Source organism: Electrophorus electricus, chromosome 7, assembly GCF_013358815.1.
Source record: "Electrophorus electricus isolate fEleEle1 chromosome 7, fEleEle1.pri, whole genome shotgun sequence".
NCBI classification, from domain to species: Eukaryota; Metazoa; Chordata; class Actinopteri; order Gymnotiformes; family Gymnotidae; genus Electrophorus; species Electrophorus electricus.
The window spans coordinates 20189765-20214764 of record NC_049541.1 but is presented as its reverse complement, the minus strand read 5'-3'; the positions used below and the strand labels follow the sequence as shown (position 1 = coordinate 20214764).

Below are 25000 nucleotides of genomic sequence, written 5' to 3'. Positions count from 1 at the left end.
GGTGTTTTTAAAGGTGTTTGAGCCATTTGATGGTGTTTGATGGTCTTTGAGCCATTTGATGGTGTTTGTCTGACACTGTTTGTTTAGTGTTTGAGCCATTTGATGGTGGTTGTCTGGTGTTTGAGCCATTTGGTGGTGTTTGTCTGAGCTTTCTCTTCCAATGCCTGAACTGCACCAAGCCTTTGATATTACTATTTAGGTTGTTAAGTAACACGCAGTAGATCCTTGATAATATGCCTTCAAGTTAAGTCTAGAGTTCAAGTGGTTTAAAGATGGTGTGCATGTGTGTGTGTTTGTGTGTGTGTGTGTGTGTGTGTGTGTGAGTGAATTGGGAGTTTGAGTGGTTTAAGGGTGGTATGTGTGTGTGTGTGTGTTAATAGGGAGTTCAAGTGGTTAAGCGTGGTGGTGTGTGAACAGGGAATTCGACTGGTTTAAGGGTGGTTTGTGTGTGTGTGCGTGTGTGTGTGTGTGTGTGTGTGTGTGTGTGTGTGTGTGTGTGTGTGTGTGTGAGTGAATTGGGAGTTTGAGTGGTTTAAGGGTGGTATGTGTGTGTGTGTGTGTTAATAGGGAGTTCAAGTGGTTAAGCGTGGTGGTGTGTGAACAGGGAATTCGACTGGTTTAAGGGTGGTTTGTGTGTGTGTGTGCGTGTGTGTGTGTGTGTGTGTGTGTGTGTGTATGAGCGGGGAGTTCGAGAGGCGTTTGTGACAGTTTTAAGTGAGTTGGTCATTAATCGCTGTGTCAGGCCAGATCAGTCTTATGAAGCAACAGCAGCTGGTGATGACCTAAACGTTCCACCCTGATGACCCCTGAGTGTGTCGTAAACTGGGTTTGGCACTCAGAGAGTTTTCCTGGGATTCAGCCGTCCGAGCAGTGCAGCGTTCCACAGAAACAGCTGGGGTGCATCCATACATCACAGAGAGGCTTTAAAAAGAGGCTTACAGAGCCATTCCTTGTGTCAACAGAAAGAAGGAGAGCAGAGGAGAGAAGAGGAAGCGGAAGAGGAGAGGAGATGAGAGGAAGAGGAGAGGAGAAGAGAGGAGAGGAAGAGGAAGAGGAGAGGATGAGGAGAGGAAGAGGAGAGGAGAGGAAGAAGACAGAAAGAGGAAAGGAAGAGGAGAGGAGAGGAAGAGAAGAGGAAGAGGAAGAGGAGAGCATGATGAGAGGAAGAGGAGAGGAGAGGAAGAAGACAGGAAGAGGAGAGGAGATGAGAGGAGAGGAATAGGAGAGGAGATGAGAGGAGAGGAAGAGGAGAGGAAGAAGACAGGAAGAGGAGAGGAAGAGGAGAGGAGAGGAAGAGGAGAGAGGAGAGGAAGAAGACAGGAAGAGGAGAGGAAGAGGAGAGGAAGAGGAAGAGGAGAGCACGAGGAGAGGAAGAGGAGAGGATAGGAAGAGGAGAGGAGAAGAGAGGAGAGGAAGAGGAGAGGAAGAGGAAGAGGAGAGCATGAGGAGAGGAAGATGAGAGGAGAGGAAGAGGAGAGGAGAAGAGAGGAGAGGAAGAGGAAGAGGAGAGCATGAGGAGAGGAAGAAGACAGAAAGAGGAGAGGAGATGAGAGGAGAGGAAGAGGAGAGGAGAGGAAGAGGAGAGGATGAGGAGAGGAAGAGGAGGAGAGGAGAAGAGAGGAAGAGGAGAGGAGAAGAGAGGAGAGGAGAAGAGAGGAGAGGAAGAGGAGAGGACAAGGACAGAGGAGAGGAGAGGAAGAGGAGAGGAAGAAGACAGGAAGGGGAGAGGAAGAGGAGAGGAAGAGGAGAGAGGAGAGGAAGAGGAGAGGAAGAAGACAGGAAGAGGAGAGGAAGAGGAGAGGAGAGGAAGAGGAAGAGGAGAGCATGAGGAGAGGAAGAGGAGAGGAGAGGAGAGGATAGGAAGAGGAGAGGAGAAGAGAGGAGAGGAAGAGGAGAGGAAGAGGAAGAGGAGAGGAGAAGAGAGGAGAGGAAGAGGAAGAGGAGAGCATGAGGAGAGGAAGAAGACAGAAAGAGGAGAGGAGATGAGAGGAGAGGAAGAGGAGAGGAGAAGAGAGGAGAGGAAGAGGAGAGGATGAGGAGAGGAAGAGGAGAGGAGAGGAAGAAGACAGAAAGAGGAAAGGAAGAGGAGAGGAGAGGAAGAGAAGAGGAAGAGGAAGAGGAGAGCATGATGAGAAGAAGAGGAGAGGAGAGGAAGAAGACAGGAAGAGGAGAGGAGATGAGAGGAGAGGAATAGGAGAGGAGATGAGAGGAGAGGAAGAGGAGAGGAAGAAGACAGGAAGAGGAGAGGAAGAGGAGAGGAGAGGAAGAGGAGAGAGGAGAGGAAGAAGACAGGAAGAGGAGAGGAAGAGGAAGAGGAGAGCATGAGGAGAGGAAGAGGAGAGGATAGGAAGAGGAGAGGAGAAGAGAGGAGAGGAAGAGGAGAGGAAGAGGAAGAGGAGAGCATGAGGAGAGGAAGATGAGAGGAGAGGAAGAGGAGAGGAAGAGGAAGAGGAGAGCATGAGGAGAGGAAGATGAGAGGAGAGGAAGAGGAGAGGAGAGGAAGAGGAAGAGGAGAGCATGAGGAGAGGAAGAAGACAGAAAGAGGAGAGGAGATGAGAGGAGAGGAAGAGGAGAGGAGAGGAAGAGGAGAGGATGAGGAGAGGAAGAGGAAGAGGAGAGCATGAGGAGAGGAAGAGGAGAGGAGAGGAAGAGGAGAGGAGAGGAGAAGAGAGGAGAGGAAGAGGAGAGGACGAGGACAGAGGAGAGGAAGAGGAGAGGAAGAGGAGAGGAAGAAGACAGGAAGGGGAGAGGAAGAGGAGAGGAGAGGAAGAGGAGAGGAAGAAAACAGGAAGAGGAGATGAAGAGGAGAGCATGAGGCGATGGAGAGGAAGAGGAGATGAAGAGGAGAGCATGAGGAGAGGAGGAGCAGATGAAGATGGAGACCCATGGCGGCAGCCGTGGTGCGTTCTCTCCTCTCCTGCCTCAGAGCCCCACACTGCTCCGGTGCTTGTGTGATTCCTACGTGAGACCTTGTGTTGGATGTTTCTACCCTGTGGTCTACAGAAATGACCTTCTGATCGTAACCATTTCAGTGATGTGTCATGTTAAAAGCGCGCTGTGTGCTGTTTAATAGTGTCGCTGGTGGGGTGGGGGTGGGGGTTCCCCCTCCATGATTCTGTTTCATGTCTCACATTTCTAGAGAAGAGAAATTCTCACTTTTGCCTTCCAGAGTAGCAGCACTGACCTAGGATCAGAGCTAGCCTGCCCCTTTACAGCGATCAGAGTCACATAGACAGCTGGTAGCTAATCCCACATCAGTGTGCCATCGCGTGCCTGATAAATTCGTTTCCAGCGTGCTGAGAATGTGATGAATATGACAGCGTAATGCGATTCCAGCTGGTGCGCCTTCCAGCCAGACCCGGAGACTTTCCTTGCGTTACGCTCTCGCACTGGGTTTCCACAGCTCGCTACGTACGGGGCTGTGTGTCATTAGCGCGTCAGAGGTCATAAATCATGGAGAAATGATCACATGTTTATCGTCAGGCCGTCAGCAGCCTGCAGAAACGCTGACGTCCCCCCAGCGGTGACGGGGCCCATCTCCCGCTGTGTTTCATTTCAGACGTCTTTATATCCCCTGTTGTCTGGAAACATCAAAGTGCCATTAGCCCTAATTTGATTGCGGCCGTTCCGCACGCGTCCGTGCGCCGCTGTCTCGGCGTGCTATTGCATCTGACAGTCGGGATCGGCCGTGTCGCGCATAAACACGCCGTCGGAAGATTCCGCCGATTACGCAACGCTCCCTGTCAAGGTGTCTCGACATGGGCGTGCGCAAGAAAACAAAACAACAACAAAAAAAACGAAAATGAAAAAAGCATTTTGTACATGTATTCAGAGTACACAGACGTGCGATTACTGGGGCACGAGGGGCTTGCAACACACACGCACACCCCCCCCAGCCTTTGAGCTTGTGACACACACACATACACCCACCAACCCCAGCCTTTGAGCTGCACACACAGTTCTTCACATTTTTGGCAGATCATTTTGACTCCGTTTTGGGTCGGTCTCCCGAGGTTTGCACAAACGCAGGCACATCAACAGAATGACGGGGCTCTCACTCACCGCCGTCTACACCCCACCTTTCTAAAGTCGGAGTTTAAAGTTCCATTCTACGACTGCTTGGAAAAACAAACAAACATTCACATCCTTGCTGAAGCAGACCCCCCTTACCTGCAGTGGTACTGGCCGGCGAATGCCACAGTAGTATCTACTGATGCTAATTCAGTTTGGAAACAGTGCAAGACAAGAGTAAAATAGGGGTCTTTTCTGGTAGGTGTTCGGCTCACAGAAGACCTTTAATCTTCCTCGAGGAGCTGACAGCCAAATGTCACGCGGCCGACCGAAGGTATGCGATTCCTCTTTCAGAATCTCCCGGCGCCCAGCGGGTCGCCCTCGGTCCCAGGAGCGCACGCGATATCGAAGAACTGGCTGTAGGCCTCGTCTTTGAAGTGCAGCTAGAGACATGAGCTGGGGAGAGGGAGAAGAGGGGGAAAGAGTGGAGGAAAAAGGGAGGAGAGAGAGAGAGATAGAGAGATGATAAATTAGCAAATTACCTCATCAAGATTAAAGACATCCTATCTACATCCAGAAAAAGCCCGGGTGTCCAGAGAGGAAAGGATTTGCTCCCACCGCCTGTCAGGAGAGACTGAAACTGAGAGACACGTTGTTCTTTCATGCCCAAAATACAAAACCATCAGTCCTCTGTAGAGAATTACTAATAACCCCTCCCACCGTCCCCACTCTGACTGATACGAAAAAACTCAAACTATTGCTGCGGAAAACCACAGAAACTGTAGATTTAGCAGGACAATTTATACAAAACTGCCATAAAATCAGAGAAAACACCATAAAAGATGCATTCACAATTATTTAGACTATTTATAATCTAACGTAACCGTTACTGTTCACTTCATTATGTTCCATTTGGGTTCAGACATTGAAATGTCTGATGTTCTACAATGTTGCTGCTGTTGTTTCTGTTCCCTATAAAAACTCTTAATATGTGAAGTAATAATGCATATAAATATATGGTATTGCTCTGGCAACATCCTGTCATGCCAATAAAGCACATTTGATTTGAGAGCGACAGATGCACAGAAACATAGCAGCAGTAGCTAGCCAGTGCACTCTGAGTACGGAGAGTCTGACTGAAGTCCTCAGCTTGGAGAGTCTGATTACAGAGACTTTCCATGCCTGATCCTTGGCTCCACCCAGTGTCCAGCCCAGATGGAGGCCACTACAGACTAGCGGTCAGAGCAGACGAAGCCCTCTGTCCCCTCTGCTGTCTGGACCAGGCCAAAGTCTGATTGATTCATACTGGGACCAGTCCTCAGTTCTCGGTGTCTCAGGTTTTCTGTTGGCTTACTGCATCCGTTCCTGTGCTGACACTAAATAAAGCCCAGCTGGTTTCAGCTAGAGAGAGAGAGAGAGAGAGAGAGAGAGACTCCTTTGTCCTGTGGCAGGACGCCATGCAGAGAACGGGTCCAACTGACCTGATTCCACTTGTTTTCTCTCTCTCCCTCTTACTTTTACTCATTCTGTCTCTCTGGAAGCAGTTCAGATGAAAAACTGCGGCGTTCCGTTCCAGGGGCTTTTAGGCACATTTGTTCCTCTGCCCCCTCCTTAGCCCCGCCCTGCCCCGCCCCACCCCCCACTGTGGTCTTTAGCTACCTTCTTTCTTTCTTTTTAAAAAAGTTTCTTTTTTTTTTAATACCTTCAGATTCACAGCATGAAATTGGCACGGAAGCAGTGGGGTGTTCAGGTGGAGGCGCGAGAGGAAGAAGGTGATTGGTGGAACTGGAGGATTGAGAAAAGGGGGAATACGGGGGCAGAGAAGGGCCCGCTCCAAGCGGTGTTATCCGGAACAGGATATTACGGGAATGTCATTTTGTGTGGATGGAGGTTGATAGTGTGGGGATGAGGGTGGAGGTGTTTTCTTTTTCTTTCTTTCTCTGTGCCCAGGTAATGAAAGTGCGTGTGCTTGAAAGATTGACAGACAGGAAGTCGACTTGATTAAACAGCGCCGCATATGGCGTGACTGGCATGTGATTGGCAGGTGATTGGCAGGTGATTGGCATGGTTGAAGCGGTGGGTACATGGTGCCATACCGCATGCACCTTGTCGCTAGGGCCAGTCCGTGCGCACGCACCCTGTCGCTAGGGCCAGGTCTGCTGGCTGCCTCTGTGTCCCTCCACTTAGTCTCTGTCAAATACCCATGTATGTACACACACACACACACACACACACACACAACTCATCTGTAGACCCTTTTCTCATTTCCTTGGTGATGGGCTTGTTGACCTCTGACCTCTGAGGTGATGTCACTAACAGTGATCTGGACTGTGTTGTGTGTTTTGGCTGTTGCTTCTCCCCCCACGCCGATCCGTGTTGGGGTGGTTGGGTCGTCAGGCTGTGCCTTCTGATGGTCTTGCATCTCCATGACTCGTTGCACAGGAAACGCGTCCGTGTGGAAACTCTGATTCCGGACAGTGTGCAGCTGAGGGCAGAGCGCGGTGAAAAGTCAGAACTCTGCCGAGAGAAGAAACCCAGCCAAGCACACACGCCCTCGCGCTCACCCACACAAACGTGCCACATTAAAACCTCCCTCCCTCTCTCCGTTTTTCCCCATTCATTTTCCTGTTCGCCCGTCCCCTTTACTGTTGTTGAGCGGAACCGTGCTGAATTGAGCGCGGTCTCCTCCATCGATCCGGCCAATCGCTCATAAAGCTCCGTTCCGGCAGGCCAGACCTGTACGCTCCGTTGGCGTAATGAAGGGTCCCTGCGTCTGACGGATGGATGCATGGGCGGATCGTGCGTACGGGCTGGCCTCCCCACGCTCACTCCTGCATTGATCCCGTCTCTCCGAGGTTGGTCCAACAACCTCCATCGCCTCCGGACTCAATGGTGCTTACACTAGCAGAAACCCCCCCCCACACCCTCAGCCTGCGCCGCTAGGCTTACTGCTAGGGACCGTCATTCTGAGGAACACGGGTCCGGATGTAATTGGGTTTTTATCGGCACTGGAGCGAGTCAGCGGGCCGGGCTAGGGTCCAGCGGGTTGGGTTTCTAATTTATGGCGGGTCTGGCGGGATTCAGAACCTGGCCGTTACACCGATGTTACATGCTAATTCCATGCACTAGCGCTGGCCCTGGGTCACTGTGTACAGAGTAGCCGGGCACACCAGCGCCATGGCAACAGAGTAGCTGGACATGCCAGTGCCATAGCAGTGGAACCCCTGAGCAACTGGGGATGTACTGGATGCATTTCAAAGTGAACATTGAACAGTTGTAAAGCACAAGTTGGAGTGATTGGCCAGTGTGAGGGAGCGGGACGCTAGAACACAATGGCCCGTGTCCTCAAACTCTGGATTCATCTTCTGATCCTGAATTCCTCTTTTTGTGTTCGTGTGGAAGGTTCATACGACTTTGCCACGCGATACGGCCAACGCGTGCTCGTAAACGGTTGTAAACTGTCACGACTCCCTGACGTAAAGAGTTACAACGTGCCACCTGTTGGTAGGAGAGTGAGCGTGAACTGGGAGTGTGAGGCTCTCTGTCCATCTGTCCATAATAACAACTCTGAAAACTCCATGGGTTTGAGGTGTTGGTCAATACACATGAAGTCAGTTAGCGCACACGTTTTGAAGATCGGTAAACACAAACACGTCCTTTTAATGGCGTAAGTGGCAGAATTAAGAGCCAAAGGCAAGAACGTAAGAGCCGTGATTCCCCACTCAGCAGCTCGGGGAGCTGTGATGTGTTCTGCCTGTGCGCGGAAGAGGGTGTGATTTAAGGGGCTTGATCTGAAGTTACATTTAAATAAAGAGTCTTATGGACTGTCGAAGGTAGCCATGACTAACATGAGAGGAGGTGAAACAGAAGTCTTCCTCATGGATGAAGAGGAGGAGAGAGGAGAGGAGAGGAGAGAATACATGTCATAACAGGTTGGCATACAGGAGCCAGATGCTGCAACTGGATGTTTCCTTTGCACAGTGACATCGCAAAGTGTGAAAGGACTGGAATGCACTACTCGGCATTCGTTTGGATGGCCTACCGGGCCTTTGGAAGATGGCAGAGACGGATGAACAGCGTATCATCACATTTGGTCTAGATGGGCCTTGTCTCTTAAATCCGTAACATCGTATAAATCCAATAGCAAAGTATAAACAGGATTTCAGCATGATGTCATCATATTTACAACTATATATTCAAACTTCACTGTTCTTCAGACTAATGAAATAATGAATTATTTCTATCATTATTTATTTCAGGATCTAACTTAATCTAACAAGATCAAATTTGGTCTAATCCAAGTTTGAGGATTTATATTAATATGTATACTAAGAACTGTAAACATGTCAGGGTTGCACGTATCACATGCATGGTTGTGCACCCTTGGTGAACTGCTGTCCGGGGTGTCATCAATCATCACTGGTATTCCTAGAACATTATATCCCCTGTATATAAACCCCGTTTTTTGCCAATGTTGCTATTTCCAAATCAATCTCAGCAGCGCGGAAGTCATTATTCCCTTATCAGAGGCTCCGTTCTGGGAGATGAGCGTAACTTTCATACGTTATCTGTCCCCTGACATCATAAAACACAAAGATTTATTGTGTTTGTGTTGCACACACAAGGACGTGTACATACATTCTTGTGTCTACCCAGCCGGCCTTGCTGCCCAGTTTTAATTCCCGACCAGGACAGAGGGATTGCGGCGTGGCGCGGGACATTCTAATAATTTAGGCTCTTTTGCCTAAATGCCGTGTATCCGGTTCCTTTCTCTCCAGCTCCTGACCATCGACGACAACTTCTGTGGGTTGGACATGAACGCCCCGCTGGGCGTGTCCGAGATGGTGCGTGGCGTCCCGCTGTTTTCCGAGTCCAGTGACAAATTGACCTCCGTCATCGCCTACGTCTACAAGAACTACTCGCTGGCCTTCGTGGGCACCAAGGGGGGCCGACTGAAAAAGGTAGGAGTCCTTCCTGTTCCTGTTCCTGTTCCTGTTACTGTTCCTGTGCGGGCCCTGACGCTCAGGTCACGCGGTCTGTCAGGTGGAACATCCTGTAAGCGTGTAGATGTCTGTGCCGTAAACAGCTCTAGGAACTGCTCACCTGTATTGGATGTGCTGTGGTTAAGGAGAGACCTGCTGTGGTTCAGGAGAGACCTGCTATAGTTAAGGAGAGTTAAGGAGAGACTTCACTGCTATGAAGGTTCTGTGATTTGTTTGAAGATTTCAGCTGTGGGATGGGAGTGTATAATGGAGTGTGAGGGGAGTGTAATGGAGTGTAAGGGAGTGTAGGGAGAGTGTAAGGGAGTGTAAGGGGAATGTATGGGAGTGTAAGGGGAGTGTCATGGAGTGTATGGGAGTGTATGGGAGTGTAAGGGTGTGTAGGGAGAGTGTAATGGAGTGTAAGCGGAGTGTAATGAAGTGGAATGGAGTGTTAGGGGAGTGTAATGGAGTGTAAGGGAGTGTAGGGGAGTGTAAGGGGAGTGTAAGGGGAGTGTTAGGGGAGTGTAATGGAGTGTTAGGGGAGTGTAATGGAGTGTAATTGTACAGGGAGACGCAGCCTGGCTGCAACTTACGGTGCCTTATGCGCTTAGTGTTTGGACTTATTAGTAATGGATTAGCAATCACCTGGTTTGCTGAGAGAGAGGGAGTGAGAAAAAAAGGAGAGAGAGAGAGAGAGAGAGAGAGAGAGAGAGTGAGAGAGTGCTAACTCTGGGGCTTTTTACCCATGAAGTGATAAACAGGGTAATTGGATGATGTGGTACATGGGCTCTGGGTCTGCTACCCTCTAGGTCTCTCTCTGGGTCTCTGTGGGTCTCTCTCTGGGTCTCTCCCTGGGTCTCTCTGTGGGTGTCTCTCTGGGTTTCTGTGGGTCTCTCTGGGTCCCTCTGTGGGTCTCTCTGGGTTTCTGTGGGTCTCTCTGGGTCCCTCTGTGGGTCTCTATCTGGGTTTCTGTGGGTCTCTCTCTGGGTTTCTGTGGGTCTCTCTGGGTCCCTCTGTGGGTCTCTCTGGGTTTCTGTGGGTCTCTCTGGGTCCCTCTGTGGGTCTCTATCTGGGTTTCTGTGGGTCTCTCTCTGGGTTTCTGTGGGTCTCTCTGGGTCTCTCTGGGTCTGCTACCCTCTCCCTGCCTGGTGCTCTGGAGGCCGCGGCTAAGACGAATTTGCAGGCCATGTAGGAATAGACTGTATTATGAGAGAGAGAGAGGAAAAAGAGAGAGAAGGATTGTGAAAGGAGAGAGATAGCATGAGAGAAGGGGAGAGAGAGAGACAGAGAGAGAGAGAGGGAGCTGTGGACTCTTCTGATGCGCTCACCCTGTTGGGGTTTGTGGATGCAGACAAAGTCTGACGTGCAGCTCTCACTGCGGCTGTTTTGTTTTTGTTTGTTTGTTGTTGTTGTTGTTGCTGTATAACGAGGGCTAGGTGGGAGGAGGGGGAGGGGCGGCGGGTGGGGGAGGGGTGGGGCACCGCTCCGACACCAAACAGGTTGCTGATTGGCTGCTGTGTTCGCACACGTGTACAAGTGGGTGTGGACCCATGTGGTCGGCCACATCACTGCTGGCGTCCCTGGTTGGACATGACGCCGGTTGACGTGGTAGGTCCAAAATAGAGAGAAATAAAGATACCGAAGAACATGACAGACATGTTGACTCACACACACATGCATGCACTCTCTCTCTATCTCTCTCACACACACACACACACACACACACACACAAATCTTTTAGACGCTGTTTAAGCAATTGCCATTGTCCTCTGTGGAAAACAGTGGATGATATCACTGTTGTTGGTGAAACAAAACATGTCGATAAAAACATCGCGCAAACTAGACATTAATCAACAGGTTTATACGTGCTCTTAATGGACAGTGATTTATAGACCACCAGCAAATCACATCCGCCATCCCCTTTACTGCCCAGTCATTAGCCTGTCACTGAGGGCAAACATTAGCCGCACTGTCACTGATCCAGTTTAGAAGATGGCTGGGAACATAAATCTTAGCAACGACTCTTGGGCGTAAGTTTGTCTGTAAATCTCTCCTGCTCCCTTAATCCCTGCGTGAGTGAAGTGGTTCTCGAGGGGTCACGTTTTTGCAGTAACGTTTTTGGCTTACCGGACGTGTCTGAGAGCTCCATAATGTTGTCCTGATGGCATCTGAGAGCTTTAAACGAAAGGTGTGAGTCCAATCAAAGGCTGCAGCGATGGCTCGTGTCAGATCCACAGTCGGGGATGTTCAGTACCTTAGCCGTTTCCCTTTGGCTTCCCATGGGATGTAGTAGGGACGTGCGCAGATAACGAACGAGAGGAACAGGAAATGTGGGAATGCAGGGGCGTGGCTCTCCGGTCTGTGCAGGGGCGTGGCTCTCCGGCCCGGGTAGGGGCGTGGCTCCATGGTCTGTGCAGCGGCATGGTTCTCTAGCCTGTACAGGGGTGTGGCTCTCCGGCCTGTACAGGGGCGTGGCTCTCCAGCCTGTACAGGGGCGTGACTCTCCGGTCTGTACAGGGGCGTGACTCTCTGGCCTGTACAGGGGTGTGGCTCTCCGGCCTGTACAGGGCGTGGCTCTCTGGCCTGTACAGGGGTGTGGCTCTCCGGCCTGTACAGGGCGTGGCTCTCTGGCCTGTACAGGGGCGTGGCTCTCCGGCCTGTACAGGGGCATGGCTCTCTGGCCTGTACAGGGGCGTGGCTCTCCGGCCTGTGCAGGGGCGTGACTCTCCAGCCTGTATAAGGTGTGTGGCTCTCCGGCCTGTGCAGGGGCGTGTCTCTTTCACCTGCTCCGCTGCTCAACTGTGTCAAAAAATGGGAGACAGATGGGAGAAAGGGTACAAGACAGATGGGAGAAAGGGTACAAGGTTCGGTGTTCTGTCCTAATCCAGAATCCGGAAAAAGAAACCTACAGATTAGGGAAACTGCCAGCTCTGCAGTGAACGTGTCTATATATAGCGAGCGTGCATGTATCTGCTGGGAGTTAGACAGACCGCGTGAGACTGCAGCACAGAGCTGCAGCGACGTGACACGAAGAGCTTTGGGAGCAACTCCTGAGCACGTCGGCACACGCACATCTGCAGTCACGTCGGCACATGCACGTCAGCTAATGCACGGAGCAGCTGTGACACGCCACCGAGCCACCTGGGGCCCTCGAGACGTTGAGCGGCCCGGCCACGTGCAGGTCCCCGGGCATGCCTGACCTCCCAAACGTCGGGTGCATTTAGCCATTAAATGGAAGGTGAAGCGGACGTCCCTGACCTGGACGTCTGCTGTAGTGGAGCACGCCGGAGAAGCGCTCAGAAACTTTCACGGGAGACGACGGCCTTTTTATCTCACTGGTGATGGCAGTGATTGTCAAGATACCATCAATTTGCTTGTTGTCTAGGAATAGGTCAAGATCTCCTTCAGTCCTGACTCTCTCTCTTTCTCTTTCTCTCTCTTCTTATCTCTCTTCCTCTCAATCTTTCTCTCTCCATTTGTCTGATTTCTACTCCCTCCTACTGAAAGGATCATTTAGTTAGCAAAAGTGAGAGTGTGTGTCTCTGAGTGTGTGCATGACTGTGTGTGTAATGACTTTTCTTCAAGTGTGCAGTAGTGTGTGATGCATGCCCACTCACTTTTATGTGTATATATGCATGTGTGTAAGAAAGAGAGAGAGATTGTGTGTGTGTGTGTGTGTGTGTGTGAGAGAGAGAGAGAGAGAGAGAGAGAGAGAGTGAGAGTGTGTGTGTAATAATTTTATTTCTTCTGGTGTGCAGTAGTGTGTGATGCATGCCCAGACTCACTTGTGTGTGTGTGTGTGTGTGTGTGTGTGTGTGTGTGTGTGTGCGCGATTCTCAGCACAGATGCAGATTATTGAAATGGTAAGAGTGAGCTCAGGCCACTGAAGCAGAGGATTAAGTGCTGAAACCTAATGATGAAATATGCTGCTATACTGGCCACTGTATATGCTGCTCTGTGTGTGTGCGCGCGCGTGCTTTTTGACAGCACATGCGCCCATGTGTGCTTTTGTCTATCTGTGCGTGTTTTTGCATCCTGGTCTTCGTGCATTGTCTATGTGTGTGTGTGTGTGTGTGTGTGTGTGTGTGTGTGTTAAGAGCTTTTATCAACCTCCTAGCAGCCGATTTTGCCAAACCCCAGAGGAAAGCACCACAGACATCATTCACGCTATTATGTAGCAAGAATATCCATACTTCCTCATCTTCATTACCATGGTGTGATAGACACTGATATGTAAGAGACCTTCACTGTGTGTGTGTGTGTGTGTGTGTGTGTAACCTGGAAAACTTCCACTACCCCTGCCAATGAATGCATGGGTGCGTTGCCATAGCAGCCGCTCTCGATCTCTCTGCATTATGGTATATTACAGCAGCTCCAGCGATCATAGGGACCAGGGCCATTACGCCTTTGTTCCACAGCCTTGTCTTTTGAACACTCTCCATATGCTCCTTGCACTTTTCTCTGACTTCGCTGCAGAAAGGCATCGTCTCGTACGTGGCCGAGACGGTCGAGACGCCCTCGAAGGTCCTGCCCTTCATGACCTCGTGTGATCCATTTGTCTCACATAGATCTGTGAGCAGAGAGAAGTGAAATAGCAGGACTGGGCAGTTTGGGCCCCATAAAGTGATACCTAGGAGTGTGCTAGGGGTGCACTAGTAGGGTGATAGGAGTGCACTAGGAGTGCACTAGCAGCTCGCTAGCAGCACTAATGTGAGAATGCCAGGAGAAGCTGATTAGCGCTGGATGGAGGTGGTCATGCCAGCTGTCCCTGGGTTCACCGTTAATCACGCTAATCCGACAGTTATCCAACTCACTCCTCCCTCCATTTCCACCCCTCTCTCTCTCTCTCCCCCATGCTCTCCTGGCAGGAGACGGTGGAATTTCATCGGTGTTTGTTCTGCCTGTCGTAACCGAAAACTCGGGGTCCCATTTGGAGCTCGTACCGGCCCATGTGTTTGGAGAGGCAGCGAGAGACTTCCTCCCCCCCCCCCCCCCCCCCACTCGTTAGGCGGACACGAGTCGCCGATGGCAACCGAGAGGCGAGCCTTGGTAACGGCCCGTGAGCTGGGGGAAGCTGGTGCGTCTAGTCTTCCCGTCTGAAACAGAAACGGAACACACCTCACGGCCTTTCTCGGGCAGGCTTGTTATTCTCCACCGTGTCCTCTGAGAGAGAGAGAGAGGTGGGGGGGCAGTGGGGATGGATCCCAGCAGAACGAGAGCAGCAGCTCGGTATTCTCGCTGCTGTCGTCTTTTAGATGTGCCGTTCGTCTAATGAAAGGCGCAGAGCTGTAGTGTCACGTGTGTTCTCGGCCGGGCTGAACTTTTGCGGAGCTACGAGTGAATGTCAGCGCACTGCCGTGTGCACAAATTGGGCTTAACAATAGCGCTGCTCCTCCGCGTGCGTGACTGTTTTTGCGTTATTTATAGTCGGGTGCGGTTTGACCTGCGTCCACGCGCGTTCCTCCATAATTGATAGAGGCGCTGGCAGCTCTGCAAGGTGACGGTGCACACGAGTCAGCGTTACGTCACCGGCTGCAGTGCATCATGGGAGTTGTAGTCAATTACTTTGCGTTGCACAATGGTGGCTGTGGTATGTTATACCCGCCTCAGGTTTTTGCTTGCTTTCCTACACTATTAATGTGTTTCTTGCCAGATAATGACATGTTGCTGTTTGCATATGTTTATGCCTGATCAGTTTAATTTTCACATTCTTTGCGTTTATTTTGTCCACATGCGTTGAAAGAAAATGAGGAATCATAGCTGAGAGGTATGACGGAAAACAAAAGAGAGAGAGAGAGAGGAAGAGAGAGAAGGGATGAGAGAGATGATGCGAGAGAGAGAGAGAGAGAGAGAGAGAGAGAGAGAGAGAGGAACAGTGGATGAGTTAAGGAATACCTCTGAGTGTGTGGCAGTGCAGTGCAGTATGTGAGTGCGTCTGTCCGTTTGTAGGTTTTGTGCCAGGATTCTATAATCAGACCGCAGTAGTGTCAGATCTGCCTTGCTGCCTGTCTGATGGTGCAATACTGCTCTGTATCCCCATGACTGATTTGTTATGTAGGGCCGCCTCTCCGACACTGATGCTGGTGTGAAGACAGGGCGGTTTGACATCTGGGTCACAGCCTCGAATGAAAGATGCTCTGTGTTTTGGGGTTGTGTGTGTGTGTGTGTGTGTGTGTGTGTGTGTGTGTGTGTGTGTGTGTGTGTGTACATCCTTACAGAGTGTCCCTATTCACATCAGTATTTCCAGTGACAGACGTACTCTCTCCATCCCTCTTCCGTTCTCTGTCTCTCTTTCTTTCTCTCCATCTCTCTCTCACTCTGCTCTTCTCCCTCCTTCTTTAAGTTAAATTTGTGTGAGTAGCCCGGCCCCTTACATTACTGATGGTCTTAAAGAGCTCACTCAAGGCTTATGATCTGAGCGCCTATCCATAAACAGCCCATTAACTCTGCTGTAAAACCTTCTAAGACTCCCACACAGATGGCCACGCCTTCCATTGGTGATAGCCACGCCTTCAATTAATGATGGCCACGCCTTTCATCGCTGATTGGCGTTAAGCAGCTACCTGGGTGAATGGGTGTCTCTGCGATCTGACCTTTCACCCTCTGGAGGAACACTTCACTCAAACCTGATAACATTGGTTATAATGGATGAAAAATGTGAGCCTTTCGCAGGAGTCATTTTCCATATGAGACCTACAAGCGTTAACATTTGGCTATAGCTCGCCATGCTAACATGGCTGATATATTGCTGGAACCGAGCGTTCTTCATCTTGTGTCAGTTCATTTAACAGTTTAAAATTTAACAATTTTCCCCCCATTATTTGTTGTCTTTGATATAAACAAAGAGTTTAGGCATAAGTGTGAGTCCACGCTCGCCGCTGGCGGAAAGCTGCTCCGCTTCACGTCAGAGCCGGAAACCGTCGCGTATCTGACGCTTCGCGCGTGAGATAGGAACCCTCTCCCCCGAAACGGGCCGCGGTTGTCTCTCTGCTAATTACACTGTGAAGCAGACTGTGAATGTTCCCTCTCAAACATTTAATTACAACCAAAGTTGATCGTTTTTAATTAAATTGCCTTGGGTTCAGCCCGCCTTTCCGTGGCTTTGTGTGAAGCAGCATGACACCGGGCGAGTGGCGGCTTCGCTGTTTCCCAGACAGGTTTCGAGGCTAACAGTCAACACATGCAGGAAACAGCCGGACACGGCAGGTTTTAGGGCGGATAAATTACCTGTGACAAAATCATTTCTTCATTTCATATTCCTTTTAAAATGCTCTGATATGAACAGTTGGCAAAAAAATCATTTCCTCATTTTGTATTCCTTTTAAATGCTCTGATGTGCTCTGAAGAGTTGGCAAGATACTTGACACACTGTGTGTGTGTGTTTTCATTAAACATTATTCCCAAAGGGTCAGTATAAATGTCAAACATAAAATAATATCCACACAGGACACATAAAAATAACTCCTAAATGGTCATCATGTGTAATTCATTCTTTCATCCTTTGCCGGTCTTTTGTATAGCTGATAAGACACTAATAAAAAAGTGCAAAACATATAAGATCTAATATTAATTTAATTAGTTTAAATCAACAAGATACTAACTGTTATTCTGATATGCAGCAGAACTACCTATTGTGATACTCTCTCTCTCTCTCGCTCTCTCTCTCTCTCTCTCTCTCTCTCTCTCTCTCTCTCTCTTCTGTGATTTATGGGCCTCGGTCCACAAATGTCACTGTAACAGTAGAGGACATTTTGCAGGTGAGTCTCTGCTGGCCAATCAGAGCACCTCCTCTGCACTCCAGGGAGGACCAATCCAACTCTTTGGCCAATCAGAGCACTCCCTTCACTCTCCAGGGACAACCAGTCCAACTCTTTGCAGCAGGAACTAGAAAATGGGCTCCCTCGCAACTGGGTCACTCATTCTATTCTCCCGACAATAACGTCTGGAGAGAAGCCTGGAAAAGGTGTGTGTGTGTGTGTGTGTGTGTGTGTGTGTGTGTGTGTGTGTGTGTGCGCGCATGCGCGTGCATGTTAGTCCACACCAATGTGTTTTTTGAGGCATTCAGTCACCGTGTGATGAAGAGCGATGAGGAAGACTCCGGCAGGGACAGTGCTCCACTCTGCGTGTTGTGTGTTGGGTTCATACATCTGTACTACAGCAGGGGTTTGGGAATGAGGCAGAATGAACACTTTTCTCCTCCTTCTTTGTTCTCTCTCTCTCTCTCTCTCTCTCTCTCTCTCTCTCGCTCTCCTTTTCTCACTTCTCTCCCGCTCTCCCCCCTTCTTGCTCTCTCTTTCTCTCTCCCTCTACCCCTTCTCTCCGTCTCTCTCTCTCTCTTTTCCCTCTCTCTCTCTCTCTTTTCCCTCTCTCTCTCTCTCTCTCTCTCTCTTTCCCCTCTCTCTGTCTGTCTCTCTCTCTCACCATGTTTTTGTTTTTGTGTTTCTTGTTTTTATTTTCTGCTGATGTATGGGATGCTAAATGCTGATGCTAACTCCTGGTGGCCTGAAAGCTCAGATATGAGTGACATTATAGTCAGTATTGCTGCGTGAACCTCTGTCTGTCTCTCTGTGCTTCTGTCTGCGTGTAACAATTGCTGTACAAAGAATGTGTGTGTGTGTGTGTGTTACAAGCTATGCTTTTCCATACTCCCTCTTTCTCACTCTTTCCATCCCTCCACTCTCTCTCTCTCTCTCTTTTTCACTCTCTCCTCTCTCTCAGAAATAAGTTGGCTTGCCCTTTTTAGCGCTGGTCCATGAAGAATTGATAGAATGGAAACGCGCAAGACACAGTCGTCAAAGGACTTTTAGGTGTCTTTCATGGCCGTAAAGGGTCGGTTTATTCTGCCAGCTGCTTCCTGGCTGATGGACGAGGGAAAGTGCTCCACAGAATCCGCTCTGTACACTACGGGACAGCCACGTCAATCCCACGGCCGGCCAGGGAGGCCTGGTCAGTCAGCCGTGACCCCTGCCGCTGGATCTGGGTTATCTGTGCCTAGTGGTTCTTTAGGAAATGCCCTTTTCACTCAAAGGCTGTGGGTGAAGATTCTGTGTGTGTCTGTGTGTGTGTGTGTGTGTGTGTGTGTGTGTGTCTGTGTATGTGTGTGTGTGTGTGTGTCTGTGTGTGTGTGTGTGTCTGTGTATGTGTGTGTGTCTGTGTTTGTGTGTGTATGTGTATGTGTGTATGTGTGTATGTGTGTGTGTGTGTGTGTGTGTGTGTGTCTGTGTATGTGTGTGTATGTGTGTGTGTGTGTGTATGTGTGTGTGTGTGTGTGTGTGTGTGTGTGTGTGTGTGAGAAAGAGAGAGCAAGAGAAAAGAGCTGAAGAGGTACTGGTTATAACAACCTTGCCTTTAATTGACTCTAAACGGCACCTCTGCATCCTGGGAAATGGAGTTTCAAGGACAGTCCGATGAGCTCATTTGCGGTCCTCATACGCTCCCGTTATTCCTCACAGAGCAGGGTACTGACTGCAGGATGTCCCGCTCCCAGCGCTCCGCATGTGCTGATGAACGACGCAACAGCTGAGCCGCATGCCTCCCCTTTTAAAGGGATTTTTCTTTTGTTCCCTTCCTCCCTCACTGGAGAGTGACCTGTGTGATTCGGTTTGATTTGTCTGGAACCCTGTCCTGTTCGGTTCCTGTCTGGGCCCCTGAGCTCGGCGCTGGGCGCTGTTGTTGGTTCGACTAAAGATAAATGACACGTCATGGAGCTGAGCGTTCACTCCCAACAGCCATGCCACCAGAGAGAAGGCGCGCATGTTTGTTCTTTAGCTAATGTTTATACACCATGTTTTTATTTGTGTATCAAAATTAATTGGTAGTTCATAAGGAAAGGGAATATGGCAGTACATGGAGAGAGAGAGAGAGAGAGAGAGAGAGAGAGAGAGAGAGAGAGAGAGAGAGGGAGAAATGCAGGCATAATTAAGGCTGTATTCAGTCTCTGGTGAAAGTCAGCAAAAACAGATGGAATCCTCTAGAGCTCTGAGTCACAAAAGTGTCTTTTCCTTCATACATATGCAGACTGATTTTGAGGAAACATAGCCATCTAAAGACACACACACACACATACACTCACACACACACACACACACACACACACACACACACACACACACACACACACACACACACACACACACATACACACACACACACACTTACACTTACAATGAATCAAGCGTTTTGGGACCCTGGAAGCCCAGTGCAACTTCCTGCTTGGGGCTTTCCTTTTGAAGTTAAATTGATTCTGGAGAATGGTCAGGCCAATCCACGTTACCCTGCATTCCCTGAAACCGCAACCCCCCCCAGCCCCCCCGACACGAGTTCTTTTACAAATATTTCTCATTGCCATCAGGACACATTTAGCCTTAAACCAACACCCACTCTAGATCAGCCTCAGGCTTCATTCCATATCCACTTCCTGCTGGTGCGTTAATTAATATTGCCCCCCGCCACACTCGGCCCCGGGCCGCGGGGTTAACGGCTGCTCTGATTGTTTTAGTAAAGTGCTCTTCACACAGCAGCACCCCCCACACCAGCTCACAATCACTCACTCCTATCCAAGAAGGACATGCATTATTGATCCAGCAGAGAAAAGTGGAACAATGACAAAATGTGGACAAATACAACCGATTCCACCAGACATGAAAAAATTTTGAAATTTTTCCAGATATAGTAAATAAAATTTCCTATGACAGTTCCTGTGACAAAAATGTCAATTGCTTCACCCGTACCAGCGACCTTTTTAAATATGTTCTGTGATGGCATCTCCTTGGAGAAGCACAAGGAGCAACTGTGATGGACTGAAGATGACAGTTGTACGATCCAGAATTCCACTTCTCCCAGCGGTGCGGTAATTTCACTCTGTCTCGGGAAGCCAGTATCTTCCTCGTAGTACACGGAGCAGAAACCCAAACCCGTCGTGTATTTATGAAACGCTATCTGCTGTGTTTCTGTTGCTCTAGCATCTGTTTCCACACCTTCTGTGGGCCACGATCGATGGAAGCTTATATATTTCACTCGAGTTCGCTGTTTTCTCTCGGTCATTCGATAATGAACAGGCAATCTCTCTCTTTTATTCACACACACACACACACACACACACACAAACTCTCTCTCTCTCTCTCTCTCTCTCTCTCTCTCTCACTCTCTTTCTCACTCTTTCTCTCTGTCCAAAGGACTGGGTCAGCCCCTGAGCCTTTCTTTGCCAGTCTGTGAGCTAATGACAGAGACTGACAGACAGAGTTGGGTTTTCCTCTCTCTTGTCTGTCTAATGATGAGCAGGCTACACTGGATAGTTAAATACTTGCATTACCTTTAGTCTTGAACATAGCAGGACTGCGGTCTTTTTATAGCCGAGCTCCAACCGTGATGCCAGACTGCTGTAAATCTGGGCTTTATTTGTGATGTGCTGAGTGGGCCTTTGATGTATAGGTTTAAAAGGTTACTTGTCATGGCATATATTGAGAGGCTATTTTTACTATCTCTCGCTCTTGCTCTCTCTCTCGCTCTCTCTCTCTCTCTCTGTCTCTCTCGCTCTCTCTCTGACTCATTGCTGTTTCCAGCTTCTCACCTGTCTGACAGTATTGATTCAAGTGCCATTCTGACCCTCTCAGAGGTGACTGGGTGACTGTCCTGGCTATTCCATTAGGAGTATTACAAATCAATCCAATCTACTACAGCCACACTAGTGCCCCATCTTTTCACTACAGGACACACACACACACACTTTATAGTGGGCAAAATCAGGACCTTACAGCTTGCACCTAGTGCCAGTGCCAGCCCGAGACGGAGAGACGGAGAGACGGAGAGACGGAGTGACGGAGAGACGGAGTGACGGAGAGACGGAGAGACGGAGTGACGGAGAGACGGAGTGACGGAGAGACGGAGAGACGGAGTGACGGAGAGACGGAGAGACGGAGTGACGGAGAGACGGAGAGACGGAGTGACGGAGAGACGGAGAGACGGAGTGACGGAGAGACGGAGAGACGGAGTGACGGAGAGACGGAGAGACGGAGAGACGGAGTGACGGAGAGACGGAGAGACGGAGAGACGGAGAGTTGAAAAAAAGGCTGGCAGAGACAGAGAGACTCTGAGGATTATTAAAATGTGCAGAATGTAAAATGTATGTCTCCAAAGCCCAGAATATCCATAATTACAGGAACTCCGTTCCCCACAGAGCAGAGCGGGCCCATCGTCCTGTATGACACACAGAGTTCATTAAAGGCCAGTGTGTGGAGGCTCTCTGTTAGAGCTGCTTTTGTTAATCGTTAAGTTATATAAAGACTAATAACCCCACGGCCGGTACACGGGGGAGGGAGCATGGCGTGAAGCTGGTGTGGTGGTTTCTGTATTCACAGATCAGCTTTGGCTTCTGGCTACAGAGGAACATCTCTGATGTTTATAACCTGAGGCAAGAGGACTGAGCCAGATTCAGCGCTCCCACACAGACAGGTCCCAGTACAGGGATGCACCGGTACAGACAGGCCCCAGTACAGGGATGCCCTGGTACAAACAGGTCCCAGTACAGTAATGCCCCGGTACAGACAAACCCCTGTACAGACAAACCCCAGTGCAGCGAAGCCCCAGTACAGTCAGGCCCTTGTACAGACAGACCCCTTTACACTGAGACCCCTGTACAGACAGACCCATGTGCAGTGATGCCCCAGTACAGACAGACTCCAGTACAGACAGACCCCTGTACAGACAGACCCATGTACAGTGATGCCCCAGTACAGACAGACTCCAGTACAGACAGACCCCTGTCCAGACAAACCCCTGTACAGACAAACCCCAGTGCAGCGAAGCCCCAGTACAGTCAGGCCCTTGTACAGACAGACCCCTTTACACTAAGACCCCTGTCCAGACAGACCCATGTACAGTGATGCCCCAGTACAGACAGACTCCAGTACAGACAGACCCCTGTACAGACAGACCCATGTACAGTGATGCCCCAGTACAGACAGACTCCAGTACAGACAGACCCCTGTCCAGACAAACCCCTGTACAGACAAACCCCAGTGCAGCGAAGCCCCAGTACAGTCAGGCCCTTGTACAGACAGACCCCTTTACACTAAGACCCCTGTCCAGACAGACCCATGTACAGTGATGCCCCAGTACAGACAGACTCCAGTACAGACAGACTCCAGTACAGACAGACCCATGTACAGTGATGCCCCAGTACAGACAGAATCCAGTACAGACAGACCCCTTTACACTGAGACCCCTGTACAGACAGACCCATGTACAGTGATGCCCCAGTACAGACAGACTCCAGTACAGACAGACCCATGTACAGTGATGCCCCAGTACAGACAGACTCCAGTACAGACAGACCCCTGTCCAGACAGACCCATGTACAGTGATGCCCCAGTACAGACAGACTCCAGTACAGACAGACCCCTGTCCAGACAGACCCATGTACAGTGATGCCCCAGTACAGACAGACTCCAGTACAGACAGACCCCTGTCCAGACAGACCCATGTACAGTGATGCCCCAGTACGGACAGACCCCAGTACAGACAGACCCATGTACAGTGATGCCCCAGTACGGACAGACCCCAGTACAGACAGACTCCAGTCCTGAGAGGGTTTGTGTACCATTTGGTGGTCTGGATCAGTAAGTGATTGGTAACCATTTACAGAGGCAAAAACTCTCAAAGCTGAGGAATAACATACACTCAGACATTCAAATGCTCACACACACACACACACGCATGCACGCACACACACACACACACGCACACACACACACACACACAAACACGTACGCGCACACACAAACACGCACCCACGCATGCACGCACACACACACACACACACACACACACACACACACACACACACACACATTTTATTCAGAACTGCCGACTGGCTCCAGCTGCATGGGTGTGAGGTAGCTCCGTGAACTGTCATCATAAAAGATAGTCTCGGATGAAGGGATGAGAAAAGGAGAAGAGGATGCAGTAAAAGCAGGCGCGTCCTGCCATCCCGCCGTCCTGCTGTCCCGAGCCAATGCCGCCTCTCCAGTCCCATCAAGCAGTGCAGCCAGAAAGAACGAACAGACTTGGGTTTATTTCATGGGATGATGGCTTCAAAGGTGCACTCTATTTAGAGCTATTAACGGGGAGAGAATGAAATCCTGGTGGCCTGTGAGAGAGAGAGAGAGAGAGAGAAAGAGAGAGAGAGTGTGTCAGAGAGAGCGAGAGAGAGACAGAGAGGGGGAGAAAATCAGAAAGAAAGAGTCAGAGAAAGAGAGAGAGTCGGGGAGAAAGCGTGAGAGAGAGAGAATGAAGGCATGATGAAGACATCAATCTTGCAGTTAAAAATATGAATCATATTTTTAGTACAACTGCCCAAAAATGTAACCTAAGACAAGTAAGAACAAACCAAAAACAAACAAAAGATGATAAGTGGTTTGACACAGAATGTCAAAAAATTAGGAAACAACTGAGAAAGTTAGCAAATCAAAAACACAAAAACCCAAAAGCAGATTTACGCCTTCAGTATTGTGAAACACAGACTCTACAAATGTACACTCAGAATCAAAACACAATACACACAAGCACAACTGACACTAATTGAGGAGTCCATAAATACAAATAGTTTTTGGAAACACTGGAACATTCAAAACAATGACACATGGATAACACATTTTAAATCATTTCTACAATCAATTACCCAACAATACAAGACCTGAACAAAAGCATATAACTGAAAAATTAATTATATTAGAACTAGCAATAAAAGCCTTCCAGAATCACTGGGACTCGCCCATTACTGAGCAGGAACTTTAAATGACATTTTAAATGACATGATTAAACACACAAGTAAAAAATTCCAATTGGCTGTCCTCCAACTCTTCAACATGATACTTCCCTGACATCTGGAGTCAAGGTCTTCTAACACCTATTTTCAAAAATGGAGATAAATTTGACCCTAATAACTACCAAGGCATCTGTGTGAACAGTATTCTGGGGAAGGTATTCTGTAACATTATTAATTCAAGACTTCCTTATGAAACACAGTGTCTTGAGTAAAAGTCAGATTGGCTTCATACCAAATCACCGCACATCAGGTCATATTTACACCCTACATACAGGTTAACCAGAAAAAAAACAAAATCCATGTTTCATAGATTTCAAAAAAGCTTCTGACACAATCTGACAAACTGGTCTATTCTACAAATGACTGGCAAGCGATGTAGGGGGTAAAGCATACAACATTATCAAATCCATGTACACACACAATCGGTGCGGTGGAAAGATTGGCAAGAAAAGGGCTGTTCTTTTCTCAGGAGCATGGAGTGAGACAAGGCTGCTGCTTAAGCCCAAAATCATTCAACATTTAGATCAGTGAATTATCCACCATTTCAGAACACTCTGCAGCACCTGGACTCACTCTACATGGCTCAGAAATCACATTTCTGCTGGAGCAGTACTGTCAGACCTGGGCCCTGACAGTAAACCTGAAAAATACCAAAACCATCATTTTTCAAAAAAGAGCCAGATCTCAGGGAAACACACCACGCTTTACAATGCTTCACAAACACTAGAAATGTGTACAAATTCCAATTCCTTAGGACTGAAGATTAGTTCAAATGGAAACTTCAATCTAGCAGTCAGTGAACTGAGAGAGAAAGCACGCAGGGCGTCTATGCAATCAAACGTCAAATTCACATTCCAATACCAATTCAAATTTGGCTCAAAATATTCCAGTCTACCATAGAACCAATTCTGCTGTGTGGTTATGTAGTATGGGGGCCACTCTCAAATCAAAACAAACACTCAGCTGAAATTATGCACTCTGAATTCTGTAAAAAATATCCTGAAAGTGCATAGGAAAACAACAAATAATGCATGTAGACCTGAATTAGGCCAATTTCCACTATTACTCAAAATTCAAAAAAGGATTATTGAATACTGGCTACACTTAAAAAACAGAGACCCTCACTCCTACCACTACAAAGCCCCGCAGAGCCAAGAGCTGAGCACACAGCTGGTCCTGACAC

At 49.1% G+C, this 25000-nt stretch overlaps 1 protein-coding gene across 2 annotated transcripts in view; it reads left to right on the top strand.

Moving 5' to 3' along the window:
* plxna4 (plexin A4) overlaps nt 1–25000 on the top strand; it is a 223858-nt gene that overhangs the window by 25048 nt on the left and 173810 nt on the right. For both annotated transcript variants that reach the window (XM_035528507.1, XM_035528508.1), the window contains exon 3: nt 8790–8972. In XM_035528507.1, the coding sequence (XP_035384400.1) occupies nt 8790–8972 (183 nt within the window). The remainder of the gene's footprint in view (nt 1–8789; nt 8973–25000) is intronic.